Here is a 22,286-nt window from a genome sequence, read left to right as displayed (position 1 = left end):
CTGCGCGCAAGGTGCCAAGTAAAATTGGTAAGGATCACTTGTGATGGGGAGGGTGCATCAGTCTTTGTGGCCAGTTAGCCTTCAGTCTCCCTGTGATTCCCAGGAAATACCTCTGTCGGATTCCCAATGCATGGAGGAATTGCCATATGCAAACAGACGCTTGGTTTTACAAGAACTAGCAGTGGAAGCAAAAAAATCCCTCTCACAGATTACCAGCTCTAAAGCAACTTAATATTAATTAGCTAAACAATCATATAAACAAAAATTAAAGAGTTCATTTAACTTAGAATAAAGATCAGATAATGCATACCACACAATTTCATACAGAGAGGTAAGTTTTTTTTTTTTTTTAAACTGACTTTTATGATTCAAATACAGTCAGTGGAGATTCACGTGACAGTATTATTCTAAAATGTTCCCATCACATCCAACACTTATTAAAATAATCTAATCTGTTTAAACATATTGGAGGGAAGAAGAGCTGATACGTAATTATCTCTTTCCCTAAATTGTTCTTTGATTTCGTTTCAAGGTTCAAAGATCCACCCAGTTTTTGTGTTAATAGCCAGCACTGATGTCACTGGGAGAAACAGAACGGAAGACAGAGGTGGAGGTTGAATTTGAAGATAAATTGAATAAAAACATTAGAAACCACTGGATAAGAAAAGCAAACAAACAGCCGACAAGTCCACCTCTGGTTTCATAACTCTTCCTTGTTTCTTGATGTATCATAATATCCTTCCTTTCCCTTTTTAATCATGCAAACTTACAGCTGTCTTTTTGAACATTTTTAGACTCAACTTCAAGTGCCTCACTTGTTACCATATGTCACACATTTCCTCTTCTTTTTGTGAAATGGCTTCAGATAGAATAGTTTAACCTTATTTTCCTGCTGTCTGGATTTTATCTCTTGGTATTCAGAGGCCTCTTTCTATCTTAAATGTCATTCATTTTAAGTCATTTAATCAAATTTTTGTCACAGGTTTTAAATTCTGCACTGTTAATCTAATACAAGAAGTTAAAACCATATTTATTACAAATTGTACCATGATGAGGATACAGCCCTACATAGAGCAGTTAAAGGGCAGTAGAAGATTCCTGGTAGAAAGTTAGTAAGTGTAAGCTGCAAACAGAAAATGAAGTAACAATAACAGCATGTAAAATAGACCAGACTTGCTCTATCTTACAAAGTCCAGATGCTTTTTTCTTTCTGCTGCCCTTCTACCTTTCTACCACGTCTACCTTGCCATCACATTAGTTTTTAGCCATTTATATAATTTTCAGTGTGCAGATTTGATCTACTGTCTTAGATGACAATGTCTAAGGAAGAACATCAAATGCTTCTAACACATAAAGTGTGCACTGTTACATTTCAAGAGTCTGAACATTAAAATTAAATTTAACAGCAGTACTTAAGTTTTTTGAAGGCTGGTGTGGATTGTTTATAGCTGGATAATAATTTGCCTCAATTTGTGTACAATCAAATTGTATCTGAAATTTCATACTGCTTCCTGAGTTCCCTTCTTGTATTCAATTTGTATAATTTTATTCTTTCTAGTTCAGAGAAATGTAAATCAATATCCAGGAACTTTTCTGAAATGCATTGCTTCTGAGTGACTGCCTCATTTTATTTCATTGCTTTTATTTCATGGTCCTGAACATCCCAGATATGATGACAGGTGTGAAAGATAAGCACTATTTCTGAAGATGCATAATTCTCTACATTGAAAATGGATAAGGTTGGGTAACTATACCAGCTGATTGTTTCAGGTGGTTTAGGAAAAATAGGAAAAGTAACTTCTGCCCCCTCAAATTAGGCTATAAACTAAGTCTAGAGGGAGTATATTATCTAATACCAGGAAAGAGTGAAATACTGAAAGTCTCAGATCCTCCAACATACTTCCCTGTTGCCATCTATTCATCTTTCTCACTGTCATTTTTCCTCCATTTCATGACCCAGTGTTCCCTGGCACTACAAGAAACCCCAAATCTCTCTCCCTTTCCTCTTCAGAGTGTCCTGTCTATGGTGCTGCCTATGGAGAGCTGAGACTGAAAAACAGTTTGTCCTTTTGAAGCATCTAAATGCAGAAAGACTTCAGATTTGCCTTTACTTTACATATATGAGTAATCTCCCTGAAAACAATGAAATAAGTTCCTTCTGAACGGGGTTCTGAGACTGCTTTTCATAAGAGCACCTTAGTGTGCACATAAATGCATGGGTAATTAATGCCCAAATTTGACAGATTGGCACATAAAGCCTAATTCTAGTTCTACAGAAATCAAAAAGTAGCCAGTGATCACAGTGCATGAGAGATTTGGCTTTAAAAGCAACTTCAAAAAAATATGCAGCTCCCGTATTCTTTCCCCTTGTCTCCAACCTTTCATTGAAATATCTTGGAAAAATATTGAAATCTCTTTTTAATGAAATAATTTGAAAATTTAGCTATTGCAACTAAATTCAGCATTACGTTTCCTTCCTTCGTCTATGTAATGATAGCCATAGTTATTCATGCTTATTTTTATAGCTCTCCTCATCTCACCTCTTATCAGATGGTTAGTATATTTAAAATCCTCCTTACAGCAGGCACTATCCTTCACATCCAACCTTTATTTCCCTGCGTAACGTATTGGCTTTTACAACAACATTGCTTCTGCTTTTTAGGAAGTCTTTGGGTCAATTTTGCTGCTCTTTCTCATACCCTCTTTTTCAAAATTTATTTCAATCTTGTCAGCCTGGAGGAGTCCAAGTGATTTAGTAGTGGTCCCAAAAGAGAAAAAAGCAGGTAGGGAAGCTTGAACTACTCATTGTGGTTATTTGACTACTTATTTTTTTCAGGTAGAAGACCAAAAAAAGTCATTTTCCTAGAACTTAAGTTTGAAAAATGAGAATAAAACTTATACTATGACATAGTTAATAGACACCAATTTTGTCAGTAATGAATTTGTCCTGTAGTACATAAAATTTGGAACTGACCAGTATTACAAATTCTGAAATAAGGTATGCTCATTTGAAATAAGCATTTCTTAGAAATTCTTAGAAAGCACTTGAAAAGACTGAAGTCCATTAGAAATTATTACATCTTATTATTATTATGAACAGTTTCAATGTTTATTCAAAGGTACAATATTCAATTTCCTTTCAATTTTTTTTCATTCAAAGACTCAGGAAATATTGAGGAGACATGTTTTCTTTAAAAGTTTGTTTGCATTTTCTTATACATCCTTCCATCTTTACTTAAAGAAACTTATACAATTACTTTTAATGGCATTTATGTTCTTAAGGACCTTACTGAAAATGAGACTGATGTTACTAATCCCAATAAGCACCCATAAATATGGTGCCTTTGATGTCTAATTTACATTCTGCTAGTTAAGTATGTAAATATGAAAATTCAAATTCAGGTAGCTAAATTTCAGGAGTAGAATAAAATTGTTTTTCTGGTATCTTAAGTCCGAAACTAAGGAAAGCACTTATGCCTGTTTTTAAATATGGTCCCTGTTAAGGCACAACATGTAATCATGTATTCTTAAATCCATAAAAGCTATTGCGAATGTGGTATTTCACAGAATCACAGAATGACTAAGGTTGGAAAAGGCCTGGGAGATCATCAAGCCGAACCATCAACTCAACACCACCATGCCCACTACACCATGTCCCGCAATGACACATCCACACATTCCTTGAACACCTCCAGTGATGGTGACTCCACCACTTCCTTGGGCAGCCTCTTCCAATGCTTCACCACTCTCTCAGTAAAGAATTTTTTCCTAATATCCAGCCTGAACCTCCCCTGGCGCAACTTGAGGCCATTTCCCCTTGTCCTGTCACTCGTCACTTGGGAGAAAAGACCAACACTCACCTCGCTACAACCTCCTTTCAGGTAATTGCAGAGAGCGATAAGGTGTTCCCTCAGCCTCCTCTTCTCCAGACTGAACAACCCCAGTTCCCTCAGCCGCTCCTCATCAGACTTGTGCTCCAGACCCCTCACCAGCTTCGTCACCCTTCTCTGGACACGCTCCAGCACCTCAATGTCCTTCCTGTAGTGAGGGGCCCAAAACTGAACACAGGATTCGAGGTGCGGCCTCACCAGAGCCGAGTACAGGGGCACGATCACCTCCCTACTCCTGCTGGCCACACCATTTCTGATACAGGCCAGGATGGCGTTGGCATTTTCCTGACTCAAGACCAGTGAAAACTAGAAAGCCACCAATGAAAAAAGATGCAATCCATTTTTGCTCCAGTTTAACTCATGCAGTAATTTAAATCCCAGTTAGCCCAAAAGGACGGTACTTTTATCTGTTTGGGCAGTTAGAAGGGCTAAGTCTGGATTTGTTTCTGACCATACTGCTTACTACCCAGACAAACAAATAAGAAAGCAGGTGTAGGTATAGCTGAAAACAACCCTGTTCTTCTTTTTATTTTTTTCCACCAAAGAAATCATTTTGGACCAGGATTTGATTCCTCTTACTCAGATGGCTAATGTGGCTCATGAGAGTAAGTCACTGCTTCATATGAGTAAGATGTCAGGCTTTTTGTAAGTAACTGAAATCTCCAGCTTTTCTTACTGTCTTCCATTATCTGTTTTAAAGTACCTCTTTATTTATTATCTTTAATACTCCATGAAATATACTGATTGTAAAAGTAATATCTAAGTCATTAAGTGTTATCTAAACTACTTGCTACAATGTCAGTTAAAATAAATCACATTTTTAAGGGATTCTATATAATTCTTCTACAAAAAATAACAGACATTTTCCTTTATTTTCTTTTAGCCCTCTCTTTAAGACTTTTATTTTGTGGTTCTGATATGTGGCTGTTTTTATAATGTCAGGAAGGTACCTTGAATTAAAAAATTTATTGTGCTATAATCTTTGCACAGAGAGATTTAGCATTTCTGTATTAACCATCCTTTACACTGTATTCTTACTATCTCCCTTCAAGGTAATCCTTTTTACAGTGGGTCATGGCTTTTCAATGTCTGCATGAAAACACATTTGCACCAAGAAATAAAAGCCAAATTCACAAACCTACAAATGACAAGCAGAAAGGGCTTGTATTCCAGCTTGTTTTCCTGCAAAATCCTTTGAAAGGCTAAATAGCCTTTTCAGCGCAAGCACTAATCTGCAGACTTGTATCACTATGTTTGAATGTAATGAGATTCCAGTAAACACATGCACTCCATTGTCGACACAGTGAGCTCAGTTTAAGAGCAGCTTATTTTCAGTTACTTTCAGGCAGCTAAGACCAGACCTGAAATACTACTTTAACTGAAACAAGAATGCTTGCGCAGGGATTTGCACTACCTTAGTGAGACATTCACAAGTTTGCTTACGGACAAGGCTTAAGTTGTGCAGAGAGCTCTTCCACCATCAAAACTCCCGCTGCCTTGTCCAAACTTCCCTTTTTCTTTCTCCCTTTCTTGATTGAGGTTAAACAAAGTCAACTTTCCCCATTACTGTTCTATTTATCCCCACCAATCTTTAAGAGAATACATAAATCTTGTACTCATGTCTGAATCATTTATCATATCATGCCTGCTGGAAGAATCTTTGTGGCCTTGTTCCATGTTAAGTGATGCCCAGTCTTTCCATGTCCTAAATTCGGTATGAGTTTCACAGCTTTTTAGTTAGGAATCAAAATTCATGATCTAGACTAAACTCTGCTGACTTCAAGGGATTTGTTCTTCAGTAAGTATTCCAGGAAAAGACCCTAGGTATAGTAACAGTAGGCCGATGAAGACTTACTCTTTCATTACTCCCACACTTGAGTAATGAAACCAGATCCCTGTTTCTTATAACAAAAGATGATGAAATGCATAAACAGAAAGGTTTGTTAAAACAGAATAAAATAAACTGTTATTCAGAAAAAGTAAATGAAGTTAAGCACCTCAACCAGCTATAATTAAATTGAATATACCCCCATGACTATTGTTGATATACCACCTTCACGACCACTGATGCTTAGCCAAACAGAAAATGAAACTTGGATCAGGTAAAGGGAAAAAACAACAGCGCAATTGCTCTGCAGTTTTCTGTTGTTTGACACATGGTTTGTATCGTAGGTGCCCCCATACCCCTTATGAAACCCTTTGCAAGCTTGTAAATAAATCTTAGCTACAGAGACTAATGTTGATTTACACAAATGGCAAAACGCTTTCAGGTTTTGTGTTGGTTCTGTACTTCAAACAACCTGGAAGTATAGGATGAAATGATTAGAGAGTTACTGCTTTGAAAAAGTAACTGATGCCATTTGTTTTCTGATTACATGTTTACTGCTTCATAATTAAAAAAAATAAGTCATACCTCAGGGCAAAAGAACTCATTGGAAGAGAGTCTTCCTCTCTTAGACTCAGACTGTTTTTTTCTAATCTCCTTTCAAAAGCTGTTTCCAGGGCTGGAATCAGACTGACTCAATCAGTATACATGCTTTTACTGTGCTCAGGAAGCAAAAATCTGTATTAGCTGAGAAGCTGCAGCACAGTAAGCCAACCACTTCTTTGAGAATCCTGGTATTAAGACTCTTTTCATTCTTTTTTTTTACACTTATCTGTTATAACTTCGTGTAGGCTTGGCCCTTATGTGCGTAGAGGGTCTCTGAAGGGCATCTAAAGACTATTCAGTGGACAGATAGCTCCATCACTGCTATTTAGCTTGTCTGGGGATTTTTTTTGGCCCGGGGACATGGGATCATTTTCACATGACAATGACTGAAGCTTCATCTTTCAGGAAATCTGAATTGCAGAGAGTAAAACCAATTAAGGCCAAACCACTTGGCCTGGGCAGAAGCCTGAGGACTGGCAAAGAACCCATAACATTGGTGTCATCCTCAGCTGAAATGTACAGCAGCTTTGCATATTACCGATAAGATGGTATCACCACTGCATGAAAAAGGCAGATTTCTATCAAGAATTCTTCATCTTTCCTTTTCTTCTGCCAATACTTTCCTAGCTGTATTGTGAGCAAAGATTTCTGCGGCATGGGACAGGTTTTATTTTTTTCTTTTTTTCTGTTTTGTCAAAAGACATGATCAGGCAAAACATTTAAATAAAGGTAAACTTAAGGTATGTGAATAATGTCATTGCCTGGAGCAAGGCCAATGTTTCAGGAGGACAGCAGAGATCTGAACTTTACACCTTCTTGCTTACATATGAAAAGGTCTCAGATGAATGATCTATTTGTCTAGTGGATTGTTTCTCTTTAAACAAAGAAAAAAGCAGAATATACTGTGTATTTGTCACTGCCAGTTTGCATAATGCTAGGATATTATTTTTTAAGTCAAAACCTATGTAATGAGCTTTCAATCCAGCATGGAAATCATGGGGGGAAAAGAATTCTCTCGTTTCTGCAGTGCTCCACTCTGTCACTGGTGTTGCCCATGTCGTATTCCCACTTGAACGGGTGATGAGAAATGTTTATATCGAGATCAAGCCACTTGCTCAACTTTCCTGGTGTGGTTTATATTTAATACAGAAGAAGGCAGCAAGCTAGTAATCCCTGAAATCACCCTTCTGATGAGTCAGACTGAGCTGTTAGCAAAACTCTAGTCACTCATTACCAGGCTTTTAACTCCATGTAGGGCAGAGGTGTGAAAAGGAACGAGTGAATTTTAATACTTCTCTCATCCTGAGCAGTGCTACTTGAGCTTTGCACTCATGCAGCACATGATCATTTTGATACTCCATTTCTCTTCAGCAGTTTTGTCACCGTTCTTTTTGACCCAATAGCATAGACATTATTTCACGTATAAGAACAACCAACATTGTTTTAGTTTTAAAAACAAATGGGCATATCTTCAACTCCTCGGCTTTCTGCCACCAATCATATTATACATTTGTATGCCAGATATTCTGCACATAAAATAGATTACTACAAGGCTGATATTTAATTTGCTTAATTAATTTCATTGTGAAGGCATGTTTGAAGCCACATTATTGAAGAATTCCTCCAAGGTAACCATTTAACAGCTAAGTAACCTTTAATTACTTTGCTGTAATGATACACGTCTAAGACAGATATTGTTATACTGTGACATCTGAGCACTTTAACCTAAAGGTAGTTATTAGCACTCCCATGCAAGATTCATTATGGATCGTATTTCATTAATGGAGAGTATTGGTTCTCATCTGATTATGTAGTCGCGAATGTTTATTAACATATCGCCCTGAGTGTGACCATGTTGCAACTCAAAGGAATCCATAGATTTTCATAAATCAGGTAACATTTCTTAACTAAAATACATGCTATCATACAAGGGAAAAGTTATATGACAGCTCTTCTGGAACTGTTTGATACATACACTAAATAGGAAGATAGTTGCTTAGTGCTGGACAATGTATATAATTATGATTAGCCGTGCAGTATTTGTAGAAGAAAGAATTAAAATGCAAATTAATGCTGCACTGCAAGAATCTCTAGTTGTGATTTATATCACCACAGGTGAGAAGACAGTCCAGACTTGTAGATGACTGCAGATGTACACAAATTAGAATAGATTAGATGACATAGCAAGTCACCGCCAAGTCTAATAGGCATTAATTCATCATGATACATTTATTCATTCTGCACAATATCTCTTTTTATCCAAGTTTTCCAGTGGTGACTGTTTTTTCATCCAATGTGTTTCTCACATTCTTTTCTGACTCACTGAGCTAAAGAAAAACCACATTTTGAAAAACAAAGTTTCCTTCTGGGAATAAATAAAAATAACCATATGTGAATTGTCTACAGCAAATAACACAGAAGCTGAAGAGAAAGAAAAAAGCAGGTATTAGCTCATCTTTCCTTGAGTTCTCAAGTAATGGTAGAAAGTTACTCACCCTTTTCCAATGAAATTAGTTGCTTAGGAAATAACTAATTTACTCAAAGTCCGCACAGGCATGAACGAGTCAGAGGCATGTATTTCATCTGAGTCAGGTCATAGTCACTAAATTATTCGTCTTACATAAGCTAGGGAGAGGTGAAGAAGGGAACAGAAGGGCACCGTACATTTCCCTCACAGGAATGGTATTTGAGGGAAGACACAGAGATTCTGTACGGTTTATGCTCAGGAGCTCAAAGAGGAGCCAGCAAACAGACTTACCGAGTGCCACAAACAGAAAGCAAGTTGTTACAAACTACGTAAGCTAGAACTGAGAATGAATGGAATAGCAAATATTTTTTCCCCCCACTGACTTCAAGAGGTTTTATTCTTAGATTTTTAGGACAGAAAGAGTTGCTGTGATCACTTAGTCAGATTTCCAGCATCACACAAGTAGTAGGCATATGGGACAAGCACAAATATTTAAAACACTGCCTGTTTCAGTACTATTCTTAATCTCCCACAGTCTTTCGGCAGTAAATTGATTAACTCTTCATGGCAAAAGATATGGACTAATGTATAAGGAAGATAATTCTTTATGCTTATGCACCGCTTTCCTGTCTGTTATTTTTAGATAATTTTATGCACAGTCCCGTGTTCCTTCCCTACACAAAATACAATCTCTGTCTAAGCCATGACCCATTCCTAAAACTGGATTTTCTTCCTGCTGACAGGTACTATTGCAGCAATCAAGCATACATTACTGTACTGGGTGTCATATTCACATAACATTGTTTAAAGAAGGATGAAGGATTTTCTCTTCTGTCAGACTTTTAATATCTTGAAATACCTGATTGTTAATCTGTCTGTGTCATCCTATGCCAGCAAAACATGTGGTGCAAAAAGACGAAAGGTTGTATACTGATAAAAAACATTTTCTTTATCTTTTGTAAAGGTATTAGGCAAAGTTAGAAAGTGACACAATGGTTAAACTGTATCTGCTCTTGTTTTGCTGAGATCCTTCATTTTGCAGCCATCTTCTCTGTGTGAATGGCATATATGGGATTAATTCTTACTCGCTTTCTTACATGGTTTGGCTAGTTCTTTTCTTAAGAAGCAAAGTACTAATTTCTAATCAAAGCATCAATGCTTAGCATTATTTTCTTACTGAACTACGGAATAGTGGAATTTAGTGATTTGGACATACTTAGTAACAAATTTGAGATACTCTTTATATAACACAGGGCAGGGAAGAAAATCAGTTTCAAAACCTTGTAAAGGCAAGGAGGCATCTGGAAAGTATTATGAAAGTATTTTCACATAAATATGAGTCTGTATATAAAAATGGGGATGGTCAAGATAGCAAGAGAAGAACAATTATTTCCTGTTCCACCAGGCAACCGCTGGAAATACCGATGTACTGCTGTTTACTCACAGAAATAGTAGCTTCACCTGCAGTTGCTCTGCTTTTTATCAAAGGAGAAATAAGATTTAATCATTGTGGAGAAGCCAGTTTTGTCATGCCAAATGCAGCTGTTGATGAAAGAAAGATGTATAAGGAGCTTGGAAGCACACCAAGGCAGCCTCCCATTGTGGAAAGTGACTTTTTTCTTTCCTGAATCTGTTTGAAAGATTGCTTTTAAATTCATGAGTTTTCTCATCTTTCCTTTGCGGAAATGCCCCTTTTCTGGGAATTCTGAATGAGTGAGGCTTTTATGGCCAGAAGCAACATCAAGAGGAGGTTTTGGGGAGAAGCTCATGCATGAACCTCTCCATCATTGCTGAGCAGCCTGCACAAATGGTCATACACAGCCTGTCTGGGCCCTTCCTGGGGCTAACCACAGGCCAGTCACCATGCTCATGTACCACTAAGCTCACACAACGTTGTATTGGGTTTGCATGGCAAGGTTTTGGTAGTGGGGGGGGCTACAGGGGTGGCTTCTGTGAGAAGCTGCTAGAAGCTTCCCCTATGTCCAATAGAGCCAATGACAGTCAGCTCCAAGACAGACCCACCACTGGCCAAGGCCGAGCCCATCCAGCAACGGTGGCAGCGTCTCTGGGATAACATAGTTAAGAAAGGGAAAAAGTTGCTGTGCAACAGCAATTGCAGCTGGAGAAAGGAGTGAGAATATGTGAGAGAAACAACTCTGCAGACACCAAGGTCAGTGAAGAAGGAGGGGGAGGAGGTGCTCTGGGTGCCAGAGCAGAGGTTCCCCTGCAGCCCCTGGTGAAGACCATGGTGAGGCAGGCTGTGCCCCTGCAGCCCATGGAGGTCCCTGCAGATATCCACCTGCAGCCCATGGAGGACCCCACACCAGAGCAGGTGGATGCCCGAAGGAGGCTGTGACCCCATGGGAAGCCCGTGCTGGAGCAGGCTCCTGGCAGGACCTGTGAACCCGTGGAGAGAGGAGCCCGTGCTGGACAGGTTTGCTGGCAGGACTTGGGACCCCACAGGGGACCCACACTGGAGCAGTCTGTTCCTGAAGGACTGCACCCTGTGGAAAGGACCCACACTAGGGCAGTTCATGAACTGCAGCCCATGGGCAGGACTCACGCTGGAGAAGGTCGTGGAGGACTGTCTCCCATGGGAGGAACCCCACACCGGAGCAGGGGAAGAGTGTGAGGAGTCCTCTCCTGTGGAGGAAGGAGCGGCCCCGCAACCCCCATTCCCTGTCCCCCCTGTGCCACTGAGGGGGAGGAGGTAGAGAATTCAGGAGTAAAGTTGAGCCTGGGGAGAACGGAGGGGTGAGGGGAAGGTGTTTCATGATTTGGTTTTATTTCTCATTATCCTACTCTGATTTGATTAGCAAGAAATTAATTTTCCCCAAGTCGAGTCCATCTTGCCCCTGATGGTAATTGCTGAGTGATCTCCCTGTCCTTATCTCGACCCACGAGCCTTTCATTATATTTTCTCTCCTCTGTCCAGCGGAGGAGGGACATGATAGAAGGGCCTTGGTGGGCACCTGGCCTCCAGACAGGGTCAACCCACCACAAACATGAACATGCAGAAAGGATAAATATTAGGTTGGTCTGAAAGCATGGAAATAGGAAGTGTTTTCAGACTCGCATGTAACTTCTGACAGTTAAATATATCCTACAGCCTTTAAAAATCAGGCCTGAAAGGCACTTCACAACACATCAACTCTGATAAAATTGTAGACAAAGTCCAGTGAAGTTGATTAACATCATTAGGCTCTTGTTTAGATCCTCATGTCTGAATATTTAATATAACTCCGGTTAGTTTGCTGTTCTGCATTTCACAGCCCTGTGGCCTGCATGTGGTGCATCACCCACAGCTAAAACCTGCTGCATCGCAACCTTGGTTGTTTAAAGCCTATTTGACAAGATGTTTGTGCTGAGCTACAAACACAATACAGTCATTTCCTTCAGCTGCAGAAATCACACTTAAAATGTGATTCTTTTTCATGAGGTCAGCCCCTGTCAACTGGAGCTTTGTGACGTGGATCTCACAATGAATAATGTTGCTCTGATGCTCATCTATCCAAATCTGTGCTTGGTAACTCCTACTTTCAGTTTTGCTTCCTCCTGCGCCTCTAAATCAAGAAATAATTCTATTTATAAGTCATTTCCTCAATTAAATTAGTCTATGCTATAGGCTGGCTTTCCACTGGTTTTATTACATTGGTTTCCCAACAGATGGTGGTTTGTGTTTTGTTTTTTTTTTTTTCTCCCCCATGTTCGTTGAGAGATCAAAGGATTCAGCCATACTTGTCTTTTGTTTCGGGAGGTGTGTGAATGAAATTTTGCATATGTTGCATGTCTGTGAAGTTGGGTTAATGTTTTCAATTGTTACTCTAACAAGAGGCAAATGCAGAACTTCCGTGCTACTAGAAACATTATGGGCTCTGTTGATGAATGAACACAATATTCCCACCCAGAAAACCGGATCAACATCTTCATATGATTGCCATCTCTCTTAAGAGTACAATCTAAATCTGTAATGAATTAGGAGAACTGTATCATCTCATGGTAAAGTAAGGTAATCATGTGCCAGTGGGAATATTTACATTGTGGAAATAAATAATTCATTATAACATCCTTTAATTGATAGGAGAAATAATGAAGGTCCAAATGCAAACAGTGGGTGTATTTTCAGCTCCTCTGGCAGCCATCGCTAAAATTAATTTTCTTAAAGCAGTCACAAAACTCTGAGTCATCACTCTAACAATGCTAGAAATTAATGTTTTTTCTGTGACTATACAAACGAAGCCCAGCCTTAGTTACACCAGTATAAGTCTTGAGATCTCCACTGAAGACAACTAGTACTAGGAAAAAACACCCCACATTTTAAAAAAAAGAAATTAAACCCAGATCCTAAGACTGTCTTTAACTTGAATCACTCATTATCTGAGCATATTCAAAGTTACGCATGGTTTTAAGACATGGACTCACAAAGCAAGACATTGCATGTGGTATAAGTGAAAATCCACCCAACGGTTCTGCATGTGCGCGTGTACACGCTCCACTCTGCGAATTTACTGCCATGGAGGTCTCTTCTATCTCACTCTTTTTTCCTCCCCTCCAGCAGCATAAACAAAAGTTTTCCCACAGTTCTGAGACTCATTTCTTCGAACCTAATGAATATGTTGACTGGCTTTAGTTTCTTATTCATGGAAGTCATTCAGCTGTGGCATACTGTATACAGTTCTCCACTGTAATCAACCAGCACTTCTGAGCCACAGACGGAGAAAGCCATGTACGGTGAGGGAACAATGGTCCTCTCAGTTATCTCTATGGAAGCGTGCTAGTGCATAGATTCATCTCATTAGGAGGCAGGGTGTTCAAATTTGACACTATCATTCACACTGGAGTCTTTTTGCTCTAAGAAAATCTAAAAAAAATTCTGTGCTAACAACTATTTTTTGTGAGTTGTTTTTCTTAACAGTGGAGGACAATATGAAGGATCTTGCTACTACCAAGCTTCATTTTGTGTCATCGCATGTCTCTAGTGATCAGACCAGATCCACGGAAACACAGCTTTCTACAGACCATATCCTTACCAGTTCTCTCTCATCTCGGGGAAGTTTTCAATCAAAACCAAACTGTAGAGTGCTGGAACATCACCTGTGGAGTGACTTTCATTTACATTTTCTTTAAAACATATGTATAAAGTAATATTAAAGTAATATGGTTCTGGAATTAATTTTTTTTTTTTTTTTTTTTGTACTTAAGAATAAACTGGGAGGCCTGCCATAGCAATTTGGATATATTTGTCAAGTCCTAAACAAAAGTTAGTTGCTGAATAGCTGAACTGATCAGACTTGAATAATAATAGGGGTTTCATTAGCGGTTTCTGCTGTGCAACAAATGGCCCTTGTGGTTGTAAATTCCATGTCTTTGTTCTGTTTCTCATCATCTCTTACACCTCTCCTCTATATGACTTACTAAGGAACCTTGCTTCCATTTTGCCTAAACTATTTAAGTCTGTAGACTGAGGAATAAAGGTGAAGAAATAAAATAACCAATCGCACTGTTTTGACTTATGATAGTTTAAAACTTGATTTCATTTCCTGCATGTAAATGTTCAACTTGTAAATCTCAGAGTGAACCTCAGACATAATTACTGACTTTCTGTCACTTTAGACATAAATAGATTCCAAATTGCTTAGGTGTAATTATGAAATATGCCAGGGCAGGACTGAATGCATTAAATGACAGCTGAAAACCTACGATGTTCACATTTCCTGTCAGTGATTAAAGCATGACCCCTTTGTTAAACACATTCCTCCCAAAAATGATATTTGTACTGCATCTGAATTTTAAGATACTGAGCCATACCCTTCACATGCATATGATTTGGAATAGTCCTATTCTTACGAATACACCTTTACGTTGGTAAATGAAAGATCAAATGGATCAGTTAGTTAGTTGTCAAATATTTAGCTGTCATAAAGGCATGTCCTTCTTAACAGAATATGTCAGGATAATGAACACTAGCTGCAAATTTAAAGTATTACACTTTTAACTGCGTGGTTTACATCAAAAGTTTAGTACGCATTGTAATTTGTATTAGGAAATCGATTCTTATCTTGTTAAAATAAGATGCTTGGAAAAAAATATCTTTCAAAATCTTTGCCTTCAGTGTCTCACTTTGTTGAGGATGAAATATCCATAGCAGCTGTGTAGACTTTCCCAACAGTGAGGGGTAGGAAAGATGTCAACCATTGCTGCCATGTGTGCTATTCAGTTGAGAGAAGTTTACCTCATAAATTAAACTATTCCGACAGCTAAATTATCACATAAAGCCTAACAGTCCTACTTTAAAAGATCTACTCTGGAAATAAATTTTTATTGGAATTATATTTTGGTTGGAGATGACAGGATGAAGTTTTGAAAAATCTGAGTTTTCCTGGTTTAAATTCTCTTTTAGCAAACAAGTGTTCAAAATACAGTTAAAGTCAAAGGAGATCTGCAGTGTATTCAAAGACAGGCCTTCATAAATAATAGCATTTAACCATGAACCTGATTCATATTTGTTTACAAAGTGGTTTATGGAGTTTTTCAAAAAGTCTTTTAAATGGGAATCAGGTTACCTCTTTACGGTGACCTTCCACTTCTGTAACTTTATCACAAGATAATGCCACATAGCAAGAGGTACCATTTGGGACACAGCACTTGGCCTGTAAGAAATACACGCTTCTGCATGACGGTTCTTAAAAATGTGTAGAGCTTCCAACAACACATCCTGGTTTCCTTAGAGAAATATTTGTCAGACCTTACCAGAACAACTGACTCGCTTAGATTGTTTTATGAGAAAGGACTGTCATGTTCTCTTCCCTTTCCTATACTCCTCTTGTAAATACTGTCTTCAGGTCATTGGAAAGTTCCCATAGCATATCCCTTCCCAACCAATGACATAGTGAATTATGGCTGGGAGAAAGAATTAAATGCTATATATAGCTACATATAACTGTATATAAAACTATACACTTCCAAAATGCTAGGAAGGTTATAGATATGGCAAGATTTAATCTTTTTAACAATTGTACATGTGTGAAACGCCTGATTTTATGCAAAGGGTTTTCACACAGGGTAGCCTACGGGACTGGAAATCGATGCAATGTGGAGCAGCAGAAATGATGGTTTGCAGACCCAGCAGCCTCCAGAGGAATCAAACCCCTTTATTTTGTGATTTTGGCCACTGACCCTGTGAGATACTTGGAGATACTCTGAACTAAAATAGGCTGTTACAGTCTGTAAACTAGATCCTCCTTTACTGGGATTTCTTTGTGATTATAGTGGTGCTTAGATGCTTATGTCACAAATAATTGTATATATCACAAATGTTATATCACAAATGAGAATGATCCTTTAACACTATCCTTTTCCTTCATAGTTCCTCTATATATTTGGTAAGCATATAAATGCCATATAAAGGTGTAATTAATTAGATGGAAAGCAAATTAGCCTGAGGTGATTCTTAACTTAAAAAATCATTTGCTCAAATGTTTCACTTAAAAACCACAGGTCAGAATCTTAACTGATGTAAACTGACACAGCTCTGCTGTCTTCAATGAAGTTAGACCAATTTATGCAACATCTGCTACTGTTGAAGTCAATGTTTCACCCTGAATTTTATATTAGATAATGAAACACAACATGTTTTCTACCAGCAGTAGCACTGGTCCTTCAAGTAATGTGTTCCTTCAGCATCATTCTCTCAGGAAAAAAACTGCTCTTCCATCACTATGTACATATATGTAATATATACAGACAGACAAAAAAGACAGATGCATAAATGTATCAAAACAGAATGTCCATTACTTAGAAAATGCACTCTAGACCTCTCTAATGTGAAGTACAGAAGGGATAAAAAAAAGTGGAAAGTATAATTCAGCAAAATTTAATGAGTTGAAGCAAATATTTTTAAAATACACAGAGTCCGGAAAAAGCAAATATGTTACAGGTGGTAGTGTTATGTAACTTCATATGCAATAACTTAATGTTTTATGTACATCATAAATCTGAACTAAATTTAGAGCTTCTTTATTGATTAAGAATGAGAAATAACCTGCAAGTAAAGCAATCCCAGATCTTTTAATTTCATCCAGTTAAAAATTAGTTTTAATCTGTTGGACAATATCAAGAAATTTGGAATTAGGAGACAATAAAAGAAGCCGGGTTAGTCCTTCAAACAGCATCTATTGATTTACCTCTGTTGGAGAAACCCTAATGTATTCCTGCTGAGGATCTGGCAAACAATTTCATACAGCTCTTGTAGTGTCTGTCTGAGCATTAAAAAAAGGTTCTACAGGGCATTCTCTATACCTCCACCTGTATGTAAGGGTTAAGTAAATGGAAAATCCTGTTCTTTCCTAAACAGGACTGTTGCCTGCTGGTTCACACAAAGTACCCCAAACGGAGCCCTGGGGAAAGGGAGCAGGGCTCCTTCCCCCTGCTCAGGCATGCACAGGCAGGTGCATTCTGCATCCTGTCGTGATTTTCTAGTGGGTTTAATGCACCTCTGCGTCTCCCTGCAGTTGGATTTGTTCCTTTCAAGCACAGATCTGACTTGTGTAATTTTGCAACCGTTAAGTACAACATTCCTACACATCCAATCCTGTTTCCTCAGAAGTCAGTGGGAGCAGAACATAGCTTTACTAATTACTTTCTTGCTTTGTCTGGTAATTGGTTTCTTGTATTATATTGCGTTATGTGGAGAGAATGCCACATGTTGCCTAACCCCAGATCCCTGAAGTTGGTGTAGGTGTCTGTGTTAGGTCATGTCACCCGAACTCGGGCACGTACAATACAGACATCTTCATATGAGCCAGTTTGCCCCATTCAGAGCCAAACAGAGCCTCTCCAATGGATGATCTCAAGCTTTAAATTAGGCTCTCCTCAGGTATTTTCTGTGTATACACATGCTACGGTCTCTCTAAATATGTTCTTTCCTGCTTACTCATGGCTTACGTGCTTAAAGTCTATTCAAACATTAACTTTATTCGTCTCTCTAAATACTGTGGTTATTCACTTACACATCTGGAATGAATTTAAGCAAAGATCAGTCTGCTTTACTCCTTAGTCTGTGATGTAATTCACAACATATTAGGTTGTATACATTTGCGCAGATCATTTATAATCAGATGCACAGCATGCTGTTCATATCCTTTTACCTTTTTATTATTATTTCTGATATTGTACTTCATGAAACTCAATTAGACCTGCCTAGTTTCATCACTAGAAATGGTTTTCTTCAAGTACGGAATGAGGCTCTGATACGCTGCTTCATATTGAAGAGATATTCAACAGATATAACAATTCATATTCCCATTACTTTATGACTGTCACACAAAGTAATTTATTTCCTTTCCCCAATCATAAAAATTGTACCATATTCCAGCCTCCTGCAGCCTGCTCCAATTGCTTCCAGGGTCTCCTCTATCACTTGCCACTCATTTCTTTAAATTTCCCTTCTCCATCCTCTTCAGTTTGGCACACACTTATTTCCTCTCCTCCACCAGACTCGGGCAGGTGGGTTATATTCAGAGCTCACATAAACAAGCAATCTTATTAGACAGTAGGTACATTCCCTGACTATTCCCCTAATCAGTTCACATTTACCTCTCTAAGTGCTTGAAAAATAAATAAGCAGATGGTGAAGTCAGTTAATTTTCCACAAGTGTTGTGGCAGAAAATGAATCTTCAGGAAATGTTTTAGATGGCAATTTTTTAACTCAAAATCAACCACTTGCCTTCACTTATACTTTTTACCTTTTTTAGTATGCTAGGGAGGTATAAACGATACATGATACAGAAGCAATGGCCCTTTGACACTTCCAGTGCTGCTGTCTGACATGACAACATAAACCATCTGGCTCTCACAGATACAGTGTGCAGGGGTGTGGGGGTTAATATTGTAACCCCCCCCCCATTCCTGGTGTCTCTAATAGCTACTGTCAATCAAGCACCCTCCTCTTCCCCCTGCTCCGGGAGGAGATGCACATTTGAAATTCCTGGCTGGGTGGTATGGGAAAGGAAGGAGCAGGCTCTAGCTGAGACACAGAAACAGGCTAGATTATTTCTCATTGCAAACCCAATAAAGTAATTTATTCATCTGATTTTCACCTTTGCAAGGGACAGGACCCAGGCTGACCGTCAGATTTGTCAAAGCCTGAGAAGAGGTGGGGACTGCTGCCTCCCGCCTGCCCCCCTTTTCTCTGCATGGCCAGACCTGGGCTGAAAAGGCAGTGACCCCTCCTGCATGACAGTCCAGAGGATACAGAAACTCGTACCACTGGAAGGGCAGGTGAAGATGATTCCACCCATAGCTTAAGTATGAAAAGGCAATCAAAAACTAACACTGTCCAAGGCAGTTCAGATAAACATACTCCTGGACTTCCCGGGTTTGCGAAAATGAAACCAAGGGTCAGGAGAATGATTCAGGCACACGGGGACTAACAAACTTACTGCATAAATGACCAAAAATGCAACAGTTTAGATCTTGTTGATAGTTAGGGACTGCTAAAAAGAAGCTAAAACAAACATCCTCTTTCAGCTCCAGGGCCAAACACATCATTGACTCAAGTGTCTCAAAATCCAGAATGTTAAACCAAGGTTGGATCTGGCCTCTCATCTCTGATCATCCTTTCTATAAATCCCTGATAAAGTGTGTGTTAGTTTTATGGTACAGTCATAAAACAGCCAAATGTAGAAGTAAATGACCTCATACCAGCTATCTCTCTGAAGATAGATTCACTTGGCAGATAGCCAAGAATTGATTGACACATATCTTACGGAACTAGAGTTAATTAATATGTCTACCAATTCCCAAATGGATCTCAGGAAGCAGAGAATCTGTTTAATGCAGTAAGCAATGACATACTGTGTGTGGTCAAGAGACAGACACTAATTGCCAAGAATGCATTCTGGAATAAAGCATTAAAGAATATGAAAAAAACCTTTCTACATTGCAGCTCCTTTATCCCTTCAAAACCTTACATTTAGAACATTTTAAAGATTCATGTTTCAAATATCAGAAGACTTTTTGTAGGGAAAACAGGTTGCCAGACTATAAAGTCAACACTCAAAAGGTCTGTTAATTTTTCTACAAGAAGAAATTCTGGTTTTTAAATAACTGAGTCCTCATTCATTTAACAATGATGTCTTTATTTTCATGGAAATCTGCAAACCTGAATTGCAAAACCATAAGATAACTTGAAAGAGCTGTTCTTCAAAGATCACAGAAGCTACAAGTAACGCAACTATGGATTCACCAATAAAACATATCCATAAATCAGTGACTGCTGAAAACACATCAAGAGCCTGGTTGCTAAACTGAAACAGTCCATCGAGCAATACGCAGCTAAGCCAGACTGAAAACAAAGTAAAATGGACTAATTTATATTACATACTCATCCTAACGGGAAAATAAAAGATTGGCTTTTCTGGAGAGAAAAAAGTATTCAAATGGAGCACAGAGACATTCTAGCCAAATCTTCAGCCAGGAAAACCAGCATAGTCCTGTTGCTTTCTGAGAGTGATACTGTTTTTCACCAGGGAAGACCATGCTTATCTATTTAGTTATGACGATCACAGACAAAGCAGTACAAGAGCTACTGCAAGATTTCTGCAACACTAAGCAAAAATCAGCAAGCCACAGATTAAAAAAAATAGGGGAAAAGAGAGAGGAAAAGTGATTTATTTTTCACTAAAAAGTAAGGAAGCAAAACTTAGGTCACATATGAAAAACTGTCAGTGTGTTAGGACAAATCTGAGAAGTGGGATTTATGAATGTGTGACACTATTTTAATTCCCAGCTGGGAGAAAGCTGCCACAGCGTCAGACTGTATTGACAGGTAGGAGAATAAAGGACAGAGCTGGCCCCAGGATAAGCACACAGGCTGAGCTACAGTTCTTATAGCTGGGATCTGTCCTGACCAAAAAAAGAGAGTGCTCTTAACTTCATAAACTGGGCAGAATGGGCTTACTCATATTTATGTAAGGCCCTGGAGGAAAAGATGCTGTGTAGGGGAGAAAAGTACAGATTCTGCTGCGATTTATCAGTCAGCACGTCAGCACCCGATCCAGGAGCAGGTCCTACCAGATCCACTCACCGAGCCACAGAAACCACTGAGAGAGCATTTTGGCAGGAAGACGCCGCGGCTAAACACCACTAAAGATTATAAAGAGGAAAAAAGAAAAATACTGTTTTAAGATAGTTTACCTCAGGATGGCTTCCAACTTCAATATAGGTGCAGACTGGATGAAAAGCCCCTGTTCCACAGGCGTACAAGTGGGTTTGGTTGTAAGCCTTAAGCACCTTGATGAAATTAGCACATTCTCTCTGCAAAGAAAAGGGGAAAAAAAAATGTATCCACAAAGTTAATTCAGTGATTATGACTAATGGGAGCTCTTCTATGTTAGGGATGTATGGCTGAATGAACAGATTTTAAAAGTGTGATCATTTCATGCTGTTTTTAAGCTTGCTTATTGCTAAGCATTTAATAAATAGCCTGATTTAGGTTCTCATTTTAATATCTTTGGTTGCCATTTAATAAAGCATCCACCCCTGAAGAAAAGATTACACAAAAAATTCCCTCATTTTTGTTTCAGACACACTTCATCTTTGTAATTTATGCTATTGCCATGTTTGTAAGACAAAACCCATTTATAGAAATGTGTCAGAATGAAATAATGAAGAAAAATGGACCAACTGTTTGCTTGTATTCAATTAAGTAACAATTAGAAGAAAGATGGGCCAGATGGAAGGAGTTGATGAAAAACAAATCATTGCTTTAACATTTCTAACAGTAATATGAATGCTGCCTCACCCCCATTGTCCATGTTTAGGGGCCAGTTTTACAAAGATGAATACGTACGCTAAACTTTAATGCAATTATTGACAGCCCCTAGAATACAAGCTTTGCAAGACTTGGACTTCACAATTTTTACCTAAGTAAATTATCCATCATGAGTAATTCTATTTCTCAGCAATTAAAAACATGATAGCAACACTAACAGTCCCTAGTACACACATTATCTGTTATCTGTTAACAAAAATGCCATTATTAATGCCTAATGTTATTAAAATGGAAATGTCTAACCTGATAGTCAAGATGTCAACTTTTTCTGTTTGTTTAATATTTTTATTTCAGTCAGGTCTAACAATGAAAAGAAATATGTCAATGCCTGCGAAGCAGTCTACTGACACAATTACAAATAACAGATTTCAAATTTGAGGAAAAATAAGAACATTGAAATAAAATAACTATTTCCAGTAAAGTTTGTGTTAAAAATGAAGGAAACTTTCTATGCATATTTGATTACTTTTTTGGTACAGCACTCAACTGTACCTCTCCAAGCACACCAGGGCCCACAGAAACATCACCTGAGCTACAGTCTCCACAGAAATCTCATTGACTGGCATCATCCGTCTCTCTGTAACTTGCTCACTAATTAAACCAGATACTCTCAAACACAAAATAATGGCTCTGCCAGGAAAATGCATGTGCAATTTGAGACATGC

At 38.5% G+C, this 22,286-nt stretch overlaps 1 protein-coding gene across 1 annotated transcript in view; it reads right to left on the bottom strand.

Moving 5' to 3' along the window:
• Nucleotides 1-22,286, bottom strand: part of SEMA3A (semaphorin 3A) — a 167,324-nt gene that overhangs the window by 77,841 nt on the left and 67,197 nt on the right. Inside the window, exon 4 of the mRNA XM_059817251.1 lies at nt 20,985-21,104. Within this exon, the coding sequence (XP_059673234.1) occupies nt 20,985-21,104 (120 nt within the window). The remainder of the gene's footprint in view (nt 1-20,984; nt 21,105-22,286) is intronic.

This window comes from Gavia stellata, chromosome 4, assembly GCF_030936135.1.
Source record: "Gavia stellata isolate bGavSte3 chromosome 4, bGavSte3.hap2, whole genome shotgun sequence".
NCBI classification, from domain to species: Eukaryota; Metazoa; Chordata; class Aves; order Gaviiformes; family Gaviidae; genus Gavia; species Gavia stellata.
Note: the sequence above shows the minus strand (reverse complement) of the source record. Positions and strands in the feature narration are given on the sequence as shown.